The sequence below is a fragment of the Mastigoproctus giganteus genome, chromosome 8, assembly GCF_048544385.1.
Source record: "Mastigoproctus giganteus isolate SK-2022 chromosome 8, ASM4854438v1, whole genome shotgun sequence".
In the NCBI taxonomy this organism is placed as follows: Eukaryota; Metazoa; Arthropoda; class Arachnida; order Uropygi; family Thelyphonidae; genus Mastigoproctus; species Mastigoproctus giganteus.
The window spans coordinates 125,103,707-125,121,259 of record NC_143582.1 but is presented as its reverse complement, the minus strand read 5'-3'; the positions used below and the strand labels follow the sequence as shown (position 1 = coordinate 125,121,259).

General features: G+C 35.5%; 1 protein-coding gene across 4 annotated transcripts in view; it reads left to right on the top strand.

The window, feature by feature from the left end:
• Positions 1-17,553, top strand: part of LOC150081800 (SEC14-like protein 2) — a 219,284-nt gene that overhangs the window by 89,257 nt on the left and 112,474 nt on the right. For all 4 annotated transcript variants that reach the window (XM_090379677.1, XM_090379676.1, XM_090379675.1 and 1 more), the window contains exons 4-5: positions 3,186-3,229; positions 17,023-17,085. In XM_090379677.1, the coding sequence (XP_090235803.1) occupies positions 3,186-3,229; positions 17,023-17,085 (107 nt within the window). The remainder of the gene's footprint in view (positions 1-3,185; positions 3,230-17,022; positions 17,086-17,553) is intronic.

Below are 17,553 nucleotides of genomic sequence, written 5' to 3'. Positions count from 1 at the left end.
TCCAAACATGAGATGAGACAAATAGTTTTGACAAGTGGCAAAACCACTATACATATCACAGAGGGAAAAAAAATGATGTTATAATACTGTTTCATTGCACTTACTATTTGGAGCAGAGCAGCTTATAATTTTTCCATGTAGTGGAAACTCTGACTGAAGCTTACTCAAAGTCTGAAGAGCTCTTGAATACTTCAGATGACTCCCTGTTGATGTTTAACATAACCTGCAGGCTGATGACAGTGATGGTGAAGAAAATCCTAACTCCTTAGCAAACCACTTTGCTGATGCCATTGAGAAAAAATATTTTAACTGATGGTAAATATTATCAAAATTCAGCATTTACATTACTTACAAATGAGTCTGGTTCAGTGGATACTCTCTATTATTTCCATTACAGTGAATATTTACTGTATTTCATCTTTAAATGATATCATTTCTTCACCTTGAATTTGTGGTCAGTTAAAATTTTGCAAGCACTCTCAGGTAACAATTTTTACTTCAATGTATAATTTAAACATTTCGTTCATATAATTCATAACCTCTATTATGCAATCTTTGAAACATTCAGATTTTAGTATCACTTATTAATTATGCCAAGCATGCTCTGCATAACATGGATATATGCTCCATTTAATGATAATTCAAAAAAATTTAAAATAAATTTTGACAGCTTTTCTTCTCAAGGAAAAATACCTTTGATGCATTGAAAATTTTTAATACTCAGCCAATTGCTTAGTATAATCATAAACAAGTTAGTTTTTGAATATGCCAATAATTTGTTATATGTTACATCTCAAGAACAAAATTCTAAAAATTACAAAGCTCAATGAACTAGTAAAGAAAATAACATCACACACCTGAGCAAGATCAATGGAGATTGCAAACCCACCACACAACACAGATTGTCTGTGCCTCTGGAATTCCATTTTTAGCTCGTGTATATCTTCCGATTGGCACAGTGAGTGTACTCAAAATATGCGTCACTTAGACTACTTATATACAGAAGAGAAAGCACAGAAATACCACCATATTTTCTGAACCATAAGACACTTTTTCCTGGAAAATGTTTCCTAGTGTTCTCCTTATGCCTTATGGTCAAAAGTATGCACACAGGGATTTTTTTTACCTCTAGCAGGGATGAATCCCAAACATCCAGATGATCTTCTGAAATCACTAGCCCTTAGTATCCAACCAGTTATCCCCCCCCCCGTTGATTAAGATCACATGTAACAGAGGCAACAAAAGCAACAGTTGTGGAATTAAATATGCAGTTAACTGCAAGTACAGAGGTATTAACTAACTTCAACATCTCAAATCATGACTGACACCAACAGGACAAATGAAGAAACCAACAAGTAAGTGTGTGAATAGGGAAAAATTGTGGGAGTTAGTAAAACACAAGAGATGCCAAGTCTTTCAAGAAATTTGTAACCAGCTATGCTCTTGATGGTGCCAAAGATGTCACACTTTTTGACGAAAGTGAATGTTCAGACTATAAATAATATAAATCTATTTGTCATTATTTACAATTAGATTGATATTAGGATTGTTAAACATTAATATTGGGACTGTCCCCCCCCCCCATTTTTTTGTGTGCCCTCAGAATAATATAAACCTGTATACTATCCTCTGACATGTTGGGATAAATAGCATTCTCAGTTAAAAGTATGATATAAAAAGGTATGCATGCTCTATGACAGGCATATGGAAAAGAAATGAAACAAGAAAAGGATCCAGCTCCTTTACATGAGATGTGATATGTGAGCATGTCCATTCACCAAATAGCTGGTAGAATGAGACACTGTCTGTCTATTGAAACAAAGCATGCCCAAAGATAGAAGATAATGTGACCATTCATCCTAAACTAGGCAGCATACACCCATCACGTAAAAGCAGTGTAAATGCAGCTTTAATGAGCTAACTCGAGAGACAGTCACTAGAACTGAGATATAAGTATAATGCCAACAACTAAAAACACTTTGCAGAATGGGGTAACCAAGGTCATACAGCTGCTCATATGCTGACACTGATTCCTAGCAATGCACCTCTTGGTGGAGAAGAGAAGCATAAGTCATGACAATAGTGGAAGAATGTGCTGTGGAGTGAAATATCATGTTACTTGGTCCAGGCATCAAATGAATGAACCTGTTTGTGGAATATACCCAAAAGAAGAGTTTCATGCAAATTGTATTGTGCCAACAATGAAGTTCCCTGATAATATGATGATATGGTTAGGTTTTAGGTAGTTTTATCATCAAAACAATGAATGCAACTCTATATTTCGACATTCTGAACATGGCTTAAACCTGCATTGTGACAGTTTTGGAGAGGAACTATATTTGTATGTATCAGCATGATAATGCTGTTTGTAAAGTAGGGGCAATAAAACAGTGGTTTGAGGAGAACACAGGGTGATCCATCATTTCTAGGCCAGATTTGAATCCTAATTAATTTAACTGCAAGAACAAGACATCCAGTTCAAGCAAAGAACTAGCTGCAGCCCATATCTCCAGAAACTCTGATTTTTTCATTCCGCAAAATAGATAAGCTGGCCATAGCTTATACCTATTTCCAAATGAGCTCTTGGTGGCTTAATCATTTCAGCTGCCTTAGAATTGTGTCACATTTTCTTTTCAAGCTATATATAAAACAAATACGGTGATGATGCTCTTCTCTGTGTCTCCCTATGTTATCATCAAATATCATACAATAATTTCTTTATGCCATTTGACATTCACAAAACTCACACATGACTTGGCTTTAAACTACAATACCAAGTTGTAAAGGCAGCCGTGGAGTTAGCCCTCAGGTACTGCCATAACAGAGATAAACAAACACATTATTTCACTCAAAGGAGTAGACCAGAAAACTTATATTAATCCAATTAGCAAACTCTTTATTCCATATGGAGCAAGGTTGTCATTATGTTTTTGAAAGTAGTGATATTTAATTTTCAGTAGCAGTTGTTTAAAACAGAAAGTGAAAAGCACAGGATTCAAATGCCTCATTTTTTGCCAATCATTAGATTCCTTAGCATATCTTTAATGTCTCCTCTTCTATTCATGCTAATTACTAGAATTACAGAAGTTAAGCCATCATGCAGTATTGCTAGTCACTTGAAAAATCAGTCATATTCTCACAAATGATCACTGTCAGAGCATAATGTTTATTTGATTTTATTTCAGCAAGAAGGTTTGACATAAAGAAAGCAGAAATAATGCTAAGAAATGTAAGTCTCTCTCTCTCTCTCTCTCACCCCCATCTCCTAGACAGCATTTCCATTACTACCATTTTTGTATATGGTATTAAGGGATGAATTATTTTCACATTTTTCAAAGGATTTCATTTATATGTAGGTAGTACATACTGTCATTGTTATCAATTTCCTATTAGTCATTTAAAAACAACTATGAACAGAATACTTTTATTTCAACTTTTTGTAATGAAATATTAATCTAAGGAAAGATTAATAATTCCATGATTGTTAATTAATTAATTAATATGGATGTCAGTGTTTTTGTAATTTTTAGGTCATTTTATTGGGTTGCATCCTAAAATAGTTGGAATTCATTTTTTAGTTGATGTTACAAAGAAAACATTCTTTGTAGCTTTAACTATTAATTGGTAGTTGTAATTAAGTTCATTGCTTTGCCCATTCATCATTTTCCACCTACAAGTGTAGAGGGGAACTGTTAATTATAATCTTGCATCATATGCCTCTACTAATGCTAATTATACAGAGATGAAATTTGGAACGTACAGTGGCTACGACCAGTCCTTTTCAAACAGAAGGCTGTGGTTCCTAAGGGAACCACAATATATTTAAACATTTAATACATTTTTTCCATTGGATTAATCCATTCAAAAAATTAGATAAAAAGCAAAATAAATAAATAAAAATAAAATGTTTATTAATTGCAACAAAAAGCACGTTACTATAGAACGGGTGAACTGAGAAATACAAGGGGATATCAAAAAGTTCATACCCTGACCTAGATAAAACATCAGTAGGAAGATGCCATTTTTAATATAAGTTGTCTATATATTCAATAACTAAGAGGTGAAATTTCATTCCCATAGATCAGTGGTGTCCAACCTTTTCCCGTACGGAAGCCGTATTCAAAGTTAGATTTGTTTCGCGGGCTGCACGGAGTGATTTGAGAAAAATATTGTGTCACATTTTCTATATCTTGTTACTCGTAAAAGTTTTTTTTTTTTCTTTTTTGTTTTTTTTCTTTTCAAGCTATATGTAAAAAAATGCAAATTCCCAGCACTTTTATGTGCAACAAATCAATGTCAGCGATTTATTTTTTAGATTTTATTAAAATTATAAAAATATGACTTACTTTTGTTTAGAAAATTTACAACTTCAAAAGGATCACTGCTTTTCAATATTAACGTGAATAAATAAATATAATGATAAACCTAAAATTGAAATATTCAAAAATTTTATTAAGTACAATGCACAATAACATTTAGTGAGATAATTGAGACTGGATATTTTTAAATAATTGTTCAAAATTTGGTTGCAAATTTGTAACGCCAATCTCAATACATAATGAAGATTATGTATTGAGACTGGCATCACAAATTTACAACCTGATGGTACTGATGGTATTTCTTGATGGAGCTCCAGGTCCTGATGGTATTTCTCCACTTGTTCTCAAAACCTGAGCTCCTAAACTTACTCCTGTTCTATGCCACCTTTATTCACTTTTTTATTCCAAAGGTGTTTTTCCTTCTACTTGGAAATTTGCTCATATCCAGCCAGTTCCAAAAAAGGGTGACAAATCCTGCCCATCCAATTACTTCTACTCTTTCTATAGTAATGGAGAAATCACTTAACCGTCAACTCTTAAACTATCTAGAAACCTTCCGTCTGATCAACGATTGCCAGTATGGATTCCGTCAGTGTCGATCCACAGATGATATTCTGACCTATGTCCTCCAAATAGGCCTCTGGGGTTTTAAGTATTTTTCACCAACCGTATGTTGAAATGACAAAATAAAACAAAAGCCAAAATTTTTTTTTTTTTTTTTTTTTTGGCTTTCGTTTTATTTTGTCATTTCAACATATGGTTGGTGAAAAATACTTAAAATTATATTTTGGCCTATGTTACCAATTTATGGGCCAAATTCAATGGAAAAGTTCCGAAAACCAGAAGCAGTTGCTCTTGACATCTTAAAGGCTTTTGATCGTGTTTGGGATAAAGAACTTCAAAACAATCTTCCATCTTATGGTTTGCCAACTGTTCTTTGTAATTGGTTATCCAGTTTTCTCTCTGACTGCTCATGGAGGGTGATGGTAGATGGCACTCTGTATTCTAACTTCCCTACTAATGCTGGTGTCCCCCAAGGTTCAGTTCTTTCCCTCCATTCTTTTCCTCTTGTATATTAATGACCTTCTTTCACTGATCGGAAATCCTATCTATAGCTTTGCTGATGATAGCACATTGTATTCCACTTTCCAGTTTGAGAAACCTTGCCCTGCTCAATCAGCTTCAACTTCTCGAATATCCGCAATCAATTCCTTAAATGCTGATCTCCAGGTAATCCTCCGCAAAGACAACTTACTTGATTTCAATCCTTCTCGTCTTATATCTCGCAAAAAGGATTCTTCTGCTCCTATGCTTATCTTTGGTGACACTCCAATTTCTAGACAAAATGATACATCTCTTTTGGGGATTACCCTGACTTCTAATCCCTCTTGGCACAAGCACATTACAAATATTGCTTCCTCTGCATCTAAAAAACTTGGTTTTCTCTTTCGCTCTCGGTGTTACTTTTCTTCCAAACAGCTGTTCACTCTATACAAATCGCAAATTCGCCCTACCATGGAATATTGTTCCCAGATCTGGGGCAGTGCCCATAAAACCTCTCTCAGGCTTCTAGATTCCATTCAGAAGAGGGCAGTTAGGTTAATTAATGACTCATCTCTAACAGAGTCTCTCCACTTGCTGTCTCATAGACATACTGTTTCTGCTGCATGCCTTTTCTACAAATACTTCCATGGGCACTGTTCTTTTGAATTTGCTTCAAAAATTCCTGCTCTCTCTCTTTCAAAACAATCCAAACACATGCTGCCACCAACCAACATCCATTTACTGTCCAACTTCAAACTCACAGAACCAACTTTTCATCTCCCTCGTTTATTCATTCAACTGCCGTTTTCTGGGACAACCTTCCTTCATATGTATTTCCTGAAAATTACAGTTTACAGAAGTTCAAGTCTATTGTTAACAAATATCTTCTTTCATCTTCTCAACCTCCAACCCATGCACAGTACTATAGGTTGTAATACCTCTTGTGTTTGGGATTTTCTTAAAAAAAAAAAATGCTCATCTGTTATTCTGTTTCTTTATTTTCTTAATTCATTTTGTAACTCTGAACACTTTTCTTTTGGCAGCATTCCTTTATGTTGATGATAAGATTTATGATTCAGAATCAGTGTCATTTTAAATTATATTCTTTAAAAACTCACACAGTCTCCTGACACACCAAACACACTGCTTTTCCGTGGTAATCAATGAAGAAACAGTCTTCAGTCTGCCTTGGATCAAAAGCATGACACTCCAAATCAATTTTCCCCTTTTGGAACATTTTTAAGAATGTTTTTTTTTTTTTTTTTTTTTTTTTTTAATTCAATGCAATGAACAAGCTATATCAAAATACATAACTGTATTTAGCGTACTTATGACTGCACTGAACCACATGTACCTGTTTGATACAGTCGAGCTGGACGCTTGCATGCCTGTACATACAGTGGCGATTGATGCTGTTTTAGTTCACTTTCCGCATGGGCCTTATAAAAATTATTCCCGGACCGAATCCAGCCCGTGGGCCATAAGTTGGACATCACTGCCGTAGATGATCGTACACCAGAGGTGGAGCCCAGAATCTGAGGATGGACACTATGGTTGACAAAGTGAAGTATCGAGCAGTAGGGGCATATTCAGTGGGGTGCAGAGGGAGCATATGCCCTCCCTTAACCAAAAATTCAAAATTAAAGAAAAAGAATATGCAGGAGGAGTTTCACTTCTCTATTTTCTCAAGGGGTTTTCAGTGTACGGAGAGCTAACTGAAAGACAATCTACAGAAAAACCAATGATTTTGTTCAGTGGCATAACTATTCCAATGCAGCTGCATTTGGGCCTAATCTTGAAAGGGGACCATTAAATTTAGAAGACAGATTCATTTCTAAGACAATTAACAAATTTCATTAATAAACGAGAATTTTTTTTTAAAATTAAGTGTAACACATTCTTATCAGCACAGCGACTGGCCATCTGCGTATTGTTTTGACTGTGCCACGCTTATAGAAATAGTATCAAATAAAAGATAGTCATGAAATATTCAGCAAAACCAGTGCCAAATATATATATGCACAGTGTGTACATCACGTCTGATTTTATTCTAGTGTTGAATTTATTTTACAAAAATTTTACATTTTTTGTGTGTGTAGGTATACTGATTGTCGTCACAGGGCAATATGTTTTATTTTACAATACACAAATTTGTCACATAACAGTCTAGTCTAAAAAACACTAACAGTCTAGTGTTTTTTAGTGCCTTAATTTGTTTTTTTGTTTATCTGAAACGAAAAACTCCAGAACTACAGATGAGTTATTACTATGTTAACCAGAGACATCTAAATTGCCAGATCCTTTGATCCTCACCTATGTCGATGATATTCTGTAACAATGATATTCTGTAAGTGACCGATGCAGTGGGAGGAACCCTTCATGTAATTAGCATTTATCTTGTGGTGCTCGGAGAGCTAATTAAACAATGACAAGGAAGAATAAAACATCTACTTCAGTCACTCCAAAATTAGTGGGTTGTGATTGCACAAGTTGTTTGTACAACATGTCACTCCAAAGCATGCAGTTTCGTTAAATTTATGGTTTTGAGGTCATTTGCTATTTTCACAACAACATTCTACCCTTGTCTATTGCTTTCTTTCTGTACAGCAAACAAGACTGGACTTTGTCACTTTTAATACCTTTTATATGTATCTGTTCTGTTTTCGCTTGGGGTAGAAAAATTTGTTGCAAAGTTACTTGAAGGAGAAACTGGGGAAACTGAGTGGGAAACAAAAAAAAATTCAGCTAATCAGATATTTTCATTTTGCTTTATTGGCACAGAAAGAGAGTTCTGCAGTGCTTATCATATACTATTCTGTGATTCTACGTTGTCAAGTGTAGTGATTTTACATTTTTGAGTTTCTCAGAGCAGAGCACGAAAAAATTCACCTATTACAAGCATTCTTTTCTAACCTGTGACGGAAAGGCTGTAAATATAAGTAAATTTATTATTCCAGTTTTCATGATGGACCATTCACAAACAGAGGCTGGAGACCAATGTGCAGTTGCATGGCCATAAACACTGTTGTGAAGCCACTAAAAGTTTTCCCCGGTAAGAATTTTTGACCCAGTCCACCTCTGTTCACAAATGTTGAATGATCTATGATATCTGCGATAGTCAAAAGGTTGTCCAGTTTTGATAATAACGTTACTCATTGCGGTATTTTTTTTTTTTTTTTACTGTTCTTTGCATTTTGTTACAACTTGACAGAACGATCTGTATTTTGTTACTCGAGTGCTCAGTATTTTTTTTATTTATTTTTTTTTTTTATTGAAAACCTGTTGCTGGATCATTTACAGATTATAGAAAGATGTAATATGAATTTCAAAAAGTTATTTTTCATGTCCTCTCCTTTTTTTGCCCTTTTGCATGCAGTAAACAGTGAATGCGCACCTCCAAACAGAGAAGTATGCATTGATTTGCTTTATGTGTGCAATGCAATGCCAACTTTGTAGTGAGTCTGTAATAAGTGATTTTATGAATGAATTTCCTCTTTATGCTCTGAGCAACTACATGGTCAGAGGAGTTCACAATATAGGGAGAATAGAAGAAACGGCACCGTATTTAACGTGCATGGGCGCCAGCAGAATATTTTGAAAGGTGGTGCATGTGGAAATAAATTTTTTGCTCACCAAATTTTTGAATACATGCAATATTTAAATTGTCAAATTTGACTGATTTACATGTACAGCTGAGCCAACATTTTGTGATTGGTGGGAGAAAGGACTTATTTTGAAAGAAAGCATTTGTATTGTTTTAACGTTTCAATGACTTAAAAAAAAATACTGAAACTTGTGTATTACTTCGAAATCGAAAGGTGGTGCACTTGCACCACGCTTCCGGCATCCATGGTCATAGGCTTGAACCCCAGTCACTCAAGGTATGTGTACTTATGCACTCTTGTGCTTGATCACTCTACTTTGACGGCCTTCATGTAAACATATTTTTAATTCCAGTTTTCATAAATTTACATTCACAAATTTTGAATGGTCCATGACATCTCAAACAATAGAATGGTTTGTAATTTTATTACTCTGATGTCAGTAATTTTTTTTTTAATTGAAAATTTGTTGCTGGATCATTTAGATCAGAGAAAAATATTATAATATGAATTTCCACCATCACTCAGAACTCTTCAACTTCCTTTCTTTGAAATTCGACAGTCTGATTTTCCTAATACAGGGGATCGCTTTATGCTGGTTAACTTTTCGAATTACTCAAGTAGACTGCCCAGAACAAAGATGCAATAACTTAAATCATTTCTGCATGCAAACCACTGTTCTGAATAGGTTTAACAGAGTGTTGACGAAAACTTGCCCTTTTTCATTTTTGATGATTTTTTTACTTACTTTGAGTGGGTACTCAAAGTAAGTAAGATTGTGTTTCAGTTAGCTTTCCTAATATTCAAATAAAGATAATAATCAATAAAACATTAATCAATCAATAAAACATGTGCATGTATAAGTGATCCTAGGTCTATCTAAAAAAAAAAAAAAAACATTCAAACACCAGGCACCATGCCTCCTTTGCAATGATACCTGGATACACACTGTCGAGTAGTGAATGAGTTCCTGAATTTACAGGGCAAGAAAGCTCAGGAAATTGATGAAGAGAAATGAAAGCTGTGTATAGACAGAATTGTCCATCCTATGACACTGTAAAAAGTGGAAATGGAAGTTCCAGTGTGATTGTACAAGTGTCTTTGATGAGCCAAGAGAGGGAAGGCCATCAACGTCCACAGACAGTGAGACAGTTGCAAAGGTTGAGCAGCTGATGCTGAGTGACAGATGTGTGACAACTCATTTTATTGCATATGCAGTGGGAATTAGTTATGGGTCTGCCCACAGCATTTTACATGACCATCTGTACATGTCTAAGGTCTCTGCATGATGGGTTCCAAGATTGCTGATGCCTTCGCAGAAGCAATGTCTCAAATGCAATTTGAGACATTGCTTCTGCAAAGTTGTTCTCGCCAAATGTTGGATTTGTGTAATGTGGATGTTGAGAACTTTTTTGATTAGCTGATGACAAATGCATTCTGGATGCTGGATGTACCAGTATGACTGGAGACTAAAGACATGTCAAAGCTGAGAAGCACACCTCCTCCCCACCTCCTAAAAAGGCAAAGACCACTCCATCAGCAAAGAAGGTGAGGTGGTCCATGTTTTGGGACAGAAAAGGGGTTATCCTGACAGATTACCTACCTTGTGGTTCCACACTTACTGAAGAATACTACAGAAATCTTTTGAAAGAGTTTCGTAATCCTTTGAAGGTGAAAAGGTGTGGAATGTTAACCAAAGGTGTCTGTCATCTGTCAGACAATGCACTGGCTCACAAGGCTATTACCACCACCACCACCAACTTTGTTGCCCAGTGCAGCTTCGAACTACTGCAGCACCCACCCTATTCTTCTGACCTAGCACCATCAGACTTCTTTCGAGAAATGACGAAACCATTACGTGGACGCCGCTTTAATTCATCACAGGAAGTCATCTGTGAAGTGGAATTGTGGTTTCAGGCAAAAAAAAAAAAGTGCAGACTTATATGATCAAGGCATTAAACAATTGCTCCATAGATGGAAGAAATGTGTTACTATACATGAAGAGTGCATAGAAAAGAATTAAAGTTTCTGTTAAGTTTTGCCTTTCTAGGGCTATTATTTCTAGGTAAGGTATGAACTTTTTGATACCCCCTCATATACTGACGTAAATAAAAACAAAACATTTCATTAAATTATATATCACTACCGATCAAAGATAAGTTCAAAATTATATCAGGTTTAAAGGCTGTCTCTTAACATTGTAATGTTAACTTTGGTAACATTAGAATGTATGATGCAATCTTTTGATATATATTTCTTCATTTAATATTTATAGCTTTTCTAGTCATTCATTTTTATATATATTTGGCTTTTGAAAAAAATTAAAAGTAAACATATCTTCAGTTCAGAGTAGTATCATTTCACTTTAGCATTAGTAGGGGCACATGATGAAAGAAAGCAAGCTTATATAGCATCAGCTATATAAGCTTGCTTATAAAAAAAAAAAAAAAACCCTTCTCATTTCACCCATTCCCTTTATTGATCCAATTGTTTGTCTAGTTCTGTTTTGAATTTATTTAAGCTATCAACTTCTACAACAAACAATCACATGCTGGCTAAAGGCAAACTTCTGCATATCTATCCTACAACTGTCTTTCTCAATTTGAATTTATGCCCTCGGGCGATTATTCTGAGCAAGAGGAAGAATCCAATTAACATTGAGCATGCTAAACCATTCAAGGCTTTATACACCTCAATCAGATCATCTCGCAGATGCCTAGGTCTCCAGACACTAATTTGCAAAACTTAAGCTTTTCTTCATAAATGCAACCTTTGTTCCATTCACTAATCTTATTGCCCATCTCTGTACTCGTTCTAGCAGCTCTACATCCTTCTTAAAATGAGTCCTCCAGACCTGTATACGGTACTCAAGGTGTGTCTTGACCATTGCCTTATACAAGGAGATAATCACCTCCTTATCCCTACCATAAAAATTCCTGTATATCATTGACAGGACACTAACTACTCTTGCAGACCATCTGCACTATTCAGAAAACTTCATATCTGGTGGCAAAATTACCCCCAGGTAGTTTTCATTCTCTACCACTGTCGGTGTAATCCCACACAGTTGATATATTACTCTGGTGTTACTACTTCCCTTAAGCAGTACTTTACATTTGTCAATGGTAAACTTCAGTTACCACCTCTCAGCCCATCTGCTCAACTTTTCTAGGTCCTGTTGCAGTAGGGTACTGTCATTAGTGTCATTAACAACCCTGCCGACCTTCATATTGTCTGCAGAGTTGAACATTAAGCCTGATATACCATCATCAATATAATTAATAAATACAGAAAACAACAATGGACCCAAAACTGAACTCTGGGGGACTCCACTAATAACATTAGTCCACGAAGAGCAGTGTCCATTGATTACCACTCTCTGTCTTCATCCTCCTTTGTGAATTGTGGTCACATTTGAACATCTCCAGCCCCTGAGTCCAAGGAAGCTCTCATAATTATGGCTAAAGTTTTGCTTACTTCCTTTGCTGCCTCCTTTAATATAATTGCATAGATCTCATCCACCCCAGGTGCCTTTCTTATGTTTATCTTCAACAATTTCTCCTCCACTTTGCTCCCAGTTATTACAAAATCATCTAGCTCACTGCAAGAGTTTAAATCACCTCTTGCATTACCCTCCCTGAATAACTCCTGATGTGTGAATATAGATGCAAAATACTCATTTATTTTGTTAGCTACCCGAGTAGGATCATCAACAGTTGACCCATCGATATCAAGTGAACCAATCTGATTTATCCCCTTCCTTCTAAAGTTTACATAAGTAAAGAACTCTTTGCTGTTTTTCTTTGCAGCCTTTGCCAAAGATTTCTCGTAATTTGCCTTTGCCTGCCTAACTGTCTTCCGTGTCACCTGTTAATTTATATATATCCCATGCATTGTTTTTCTCTATCACATGTCTCATTAGTTCATCTGATGTCTATTTAGGCCTAAACCTTGAACAATATTTCTTAGTTGGTATGAAAAGCTTAGTATCTTCCAAGATTAATTCTTTGAATGCTTGTCATTTTGAATTTGCTGTTGGGAATATCATCAGTTGGTCATATCGTATAGAATTTAAATTCTGTCTCAGACCTCTATAGTGGTTTTACAAAAGCAAAAACCCTTCCCTTTACCCCTGATGGTAGTTACCTCTTTGAGTAAATCCCACATCAGCAGACTGTGATCATTGCCACCTAGTGGTTCCTTTATCTGCAGATTCTTAATGCATAAAGAATCACTACTGATAATCAGATCAAGAGTATTACTCCCTCTAGTTGCCTCCCGATCATTCTGCTGTAGAAAACAATCATCCAATAAATCCACAAAAGCCTTGCTAGTGTTTGAGTGACCAACCCACAAATTCCAGTCAATATCTGGGAAATTAAAATCCCCCCATTATAAGACAATGTAGTTTACTGGCCCACTCTATTTCTCTGTACAGTTGTTTATTATGGTGATCAGAGTCATTAGGCCTATAACACACTCCTACTCTCAATTTTGCTTTCCCAGTGCTTACTTCACACCAGACTTACTCGATACTGCACTGCACTGTCCCGCCATGTCGACTGGCTATACTTCCTTGGATTTTATGTTTCTTAACTAATAGCATCACCCCCCTCCTTTCCTATTCTGTCTATCCTTCCTGTACATATTGTACTCCCCAAATTATATATATCTGTATGACACCATGTCTCTGATATCCCAACAATATCTGCCTTTGATGTTTTGACCAACACATGAAATTCATCAAATTTATTTACCAAACTCCTATAATTGGTGTACACACAAGTATACATACACCTGCACCTGTTCCTGTTCTTAGCTACCCTAATACAGCCCATGTATTTACTTGTTTCATGACGACTCCCAGCAGTCTTGGAAATCTGCAGTATCTTGCTTTCCAGGCTGCTGCTCCCTGCAATAGAAACAGTGCAAGACTCACTTTCACCTCTATTGTGGATACTGTTTATCTGTTAGTCTCTGAATACCCCCCACCCTAGCAGTTTTCCAACCCACTAACACTGCCTTGATAGCATCAGCAAATATTCTTGCGCCCTTTCTATTCAAGTGTATCCCATTCCATGTAGAAGCAGTTTCTCCTGTTAACAAGCTCAAACCATGCTCAGAAAGAATCAATCTCTCCAGACCTGAATTGATTGACAAGGCCCTCATCATATGCTTCCTCCTATCATGTCTGGGCAGAATTACACTTTCAAATTTAACCTCAACTCGTCATTTTTTTTTCGACATTGTCTTGTACTTAAGTAAGTCTACTTGCTGATCTCCTACCCTTAATGTCATTAGTGCCAACATGTACAACAGCATCACCTTGTGTGCCCTTAAAAGATGATATCTGATCTATAATGTCATCAACCTTTGCTCCTGGCAGACATACCCTGGTGCTATTCCACCTATCCTTCTTGCACAATATATTTCCCTATTCCCTGACAATAGAATCACCAAAAATAACTAGCTCCTGTGGGTCCAGCACATTCTGCCTTGAAGATTATTGCTGTGTTGCCTGATGCACGAATGAGCTCTGGCATTGAGTTGGGCAGCTGAGATCTTGATGGGATCCCATTTTAATTCCTTCAAGGGCATCTACCCTACTCTTCAAACTCTCATAGATGCTCATAAGAACACTAAGTTGGTGCCTAATTTCTTCACACTCTGCACCTAGCATACACAAAGACATCCTCCTTGGCTAGATCATATCCTGTTCCAGAAAAGTCTGCAAACATTTCACAAGTGCACATTTTTTTAGGCTGTGATGCATGGGAGAATTGCCCTCTTTGGTTCTCCCCCGAGCCACAGCACTCTCGCTAATTTGTGCCCTTTTAGTTCCTCAAATGTCCTTTATTCCCAACACAGCATCACTTTTTTGTGTAAGATCAGTCAAGAGATATGCTCAATTTAATTGAGCATATCTCAATGCTTACTAAAATAGAAATTTTAGTAAGCATTTGTAGTGTCTGGACTGTGTAATTTTATTTAAAATAGATAAGTGAATAATAAGAAAAACTAGTAGTGCAAAAACAAAGCAACCAAGAAATAAAAGAATCAAAAGAAATGTGTGCATCAGTTCCAACCCCACCAGGGACATCTACATTTACATTAGTATTGAAAAACGTCTTGGTAATCTGCTTGAACCAACTCTCAAATGACTGCATGAGGTTGGGCAAAATGATTTGGCATTTAAATACCATACACCACAAATACTAAAATAAACTTATTAAGTTCTTTGAAAGGAAAGCAGCAGAACAACCAGAAACAATTTTTTTTATAAAATACATCCACTTGACTTATAAATTACTAAAATATGGGAGATGAAATTGCTGAGCCTTTGAAGTCAATCCTTCTTCAAATGATACAGTTGAAGAAAAAGAGGGCAGATTGTACTGGAGACAGTATCAACTCTTAACTGATAACTCACATCAAACAGAGCAATATCATCAGTTAAGCTTGATGACCAACAAACTAAGCTGATAACGGTTAATGGTTTTCGTAAGATATTAGTATAATTTCTAAATTTTTGAAGATCTACTTTTCTGTAGGCGCTATTTCAATTCCAACACATTTATGAATGTGTTATTTATCTCGGAAATTTTTAATTAGTGCAGAAAAAATCATAGTAATGCTTCCATACTTTTAGTGGCAGAATTATGCATTTTGTAACATTTGATTTAACAAATTTATTTTTAAACTTCTATAACAGAATGCTATGTCACTTGCTACATATTGGGACAACCAAAATATAGATCTATTATATGTACATATGTGTAAGAGAAAATTCAGACTTTTACTAAAGTGATTTGGTAAAGTAAAATATCAAGAGATTTCACTTTATTTGCTCTGTTACCACAGATACACTAAATCATGGCATTTAACGGTTCACATTCATTGGCCCATTTAATAATAATTATGACTGGGGTACTGTATATTAGGCACACTGAATATAGTGAATATATTATCCAGGCAGCCTTTCAGGAATAGGAAGTATACCCCCCCCCCATGCCCTTGTTTAATAATCAAACAAAGTGATTTAAGCAGGAAATTACCATTGCTTCACTTTATGCACTTTCCAATTATCTCATTTCCAATTTTTAAGGACCCTTCCTTACTTCCTTACCTTATTGACTATATTTTAAATTCAGAGAATATTCTGCCAAGGCTACTTTACAGGGATAGCAGATATATTCTCCATGTTGGTCATAGTTCTTTTTATACATAGTTATGCACAAACCATTTGCTACTTAGTGCAATCTCATGTTGCAGAGACAGCTTTCAAAGGCTTCTACCCTAGACTTAACTATGTCTATTTTACTTTCTGCACCGTCTTGCAACTCACATATTATGGATATATCTTGTGACCAGTTGCTAAGGTCTTCACAATCCTCCTTACCTACTGATGAGACTCCAATTACAATTGAAATCCAGCACTGGGTAGTGGGCATATGCTTTAAACAAAAAAAAAAAAAAAACCAGTACAATTCATTGGAGCAGGGCCTTCTATTTAGAGTAGTGCAATATCAAGGCAGCTTGTGGCAAAGTGCCTCCACAATATGAAATTGATGCACTGGGTAGTAAACCCAGTTTGCTCATAGCCATATAAGAGGCAGTGCTCAACATGCATGTCTTTATATAGCTTTCATAGCTTAAGATTTTTTGCCCTCGACTTAACTATCACATTGAGCAATTTTATCATCACAATCTGTGGCTTCCTCATACTGTACTTGTGTGAAAGTATCTAAACACTATCTATTTCAAATTTAGCCTCTAATCAGTTAATGACTTGCTACATACAGGTGAACAAAGTAACGCACTTTAATAACCAATCCTATATATGTTTATTTCTCAAGGACCTTGATAAACTGGTGAATATCATAAAAGAATTTTGTTCACTTTGCAAAAATCATATCCCATAAAAAAAAAATGGATATTTTTGTGGCATTCAGAAGGGTGATTTTACAAAGCATTATGTTGCATTAAAGCTATTGTTTTTTTTTAAATGATCATTATGAATTCCATTCCATGTTTGTACAATTTTATTTCAATTTCAGAATGTGAAGTTTCGTCAGGAATATGAAGTTGATAGCATATTAATAGAATATACACCAGACAAGGTAAATTGAATCAACTAAAGAACACAGATTTTAGAACTGGAATATGAACATTTAGTGCCTTATGGTATCTATAATGACATAATTAGAGGATTAAATTTGAGTAATTATAAAAAAATTCAATTATGCTCTGACATAGTAAAGATAATGTTAAATACAAATTAAAAGCAAAATTAAAAGTATACTGTAAAGAATATGTTACCATATTGGAGCACTATTTCAATTTCAATAAATTTATGAATCTGTTTATTTATCTCACAGTAATGTTTCTTACATTATTCAACGGAAGAATAATCCATTTTATAATACAGTCAATTCCGGTTATTTGGGATACATCGGGACTAGTGCATTTTGGCCCGATTAAGCGGCTGCCCCAATTATGCGAAGTTTCACTTAGATAGTTAAAAATACAGTGGACCCCCTCTTTATAATTGGTTCCCTGTAAAATCAAATCATGTTACGATGGACTCG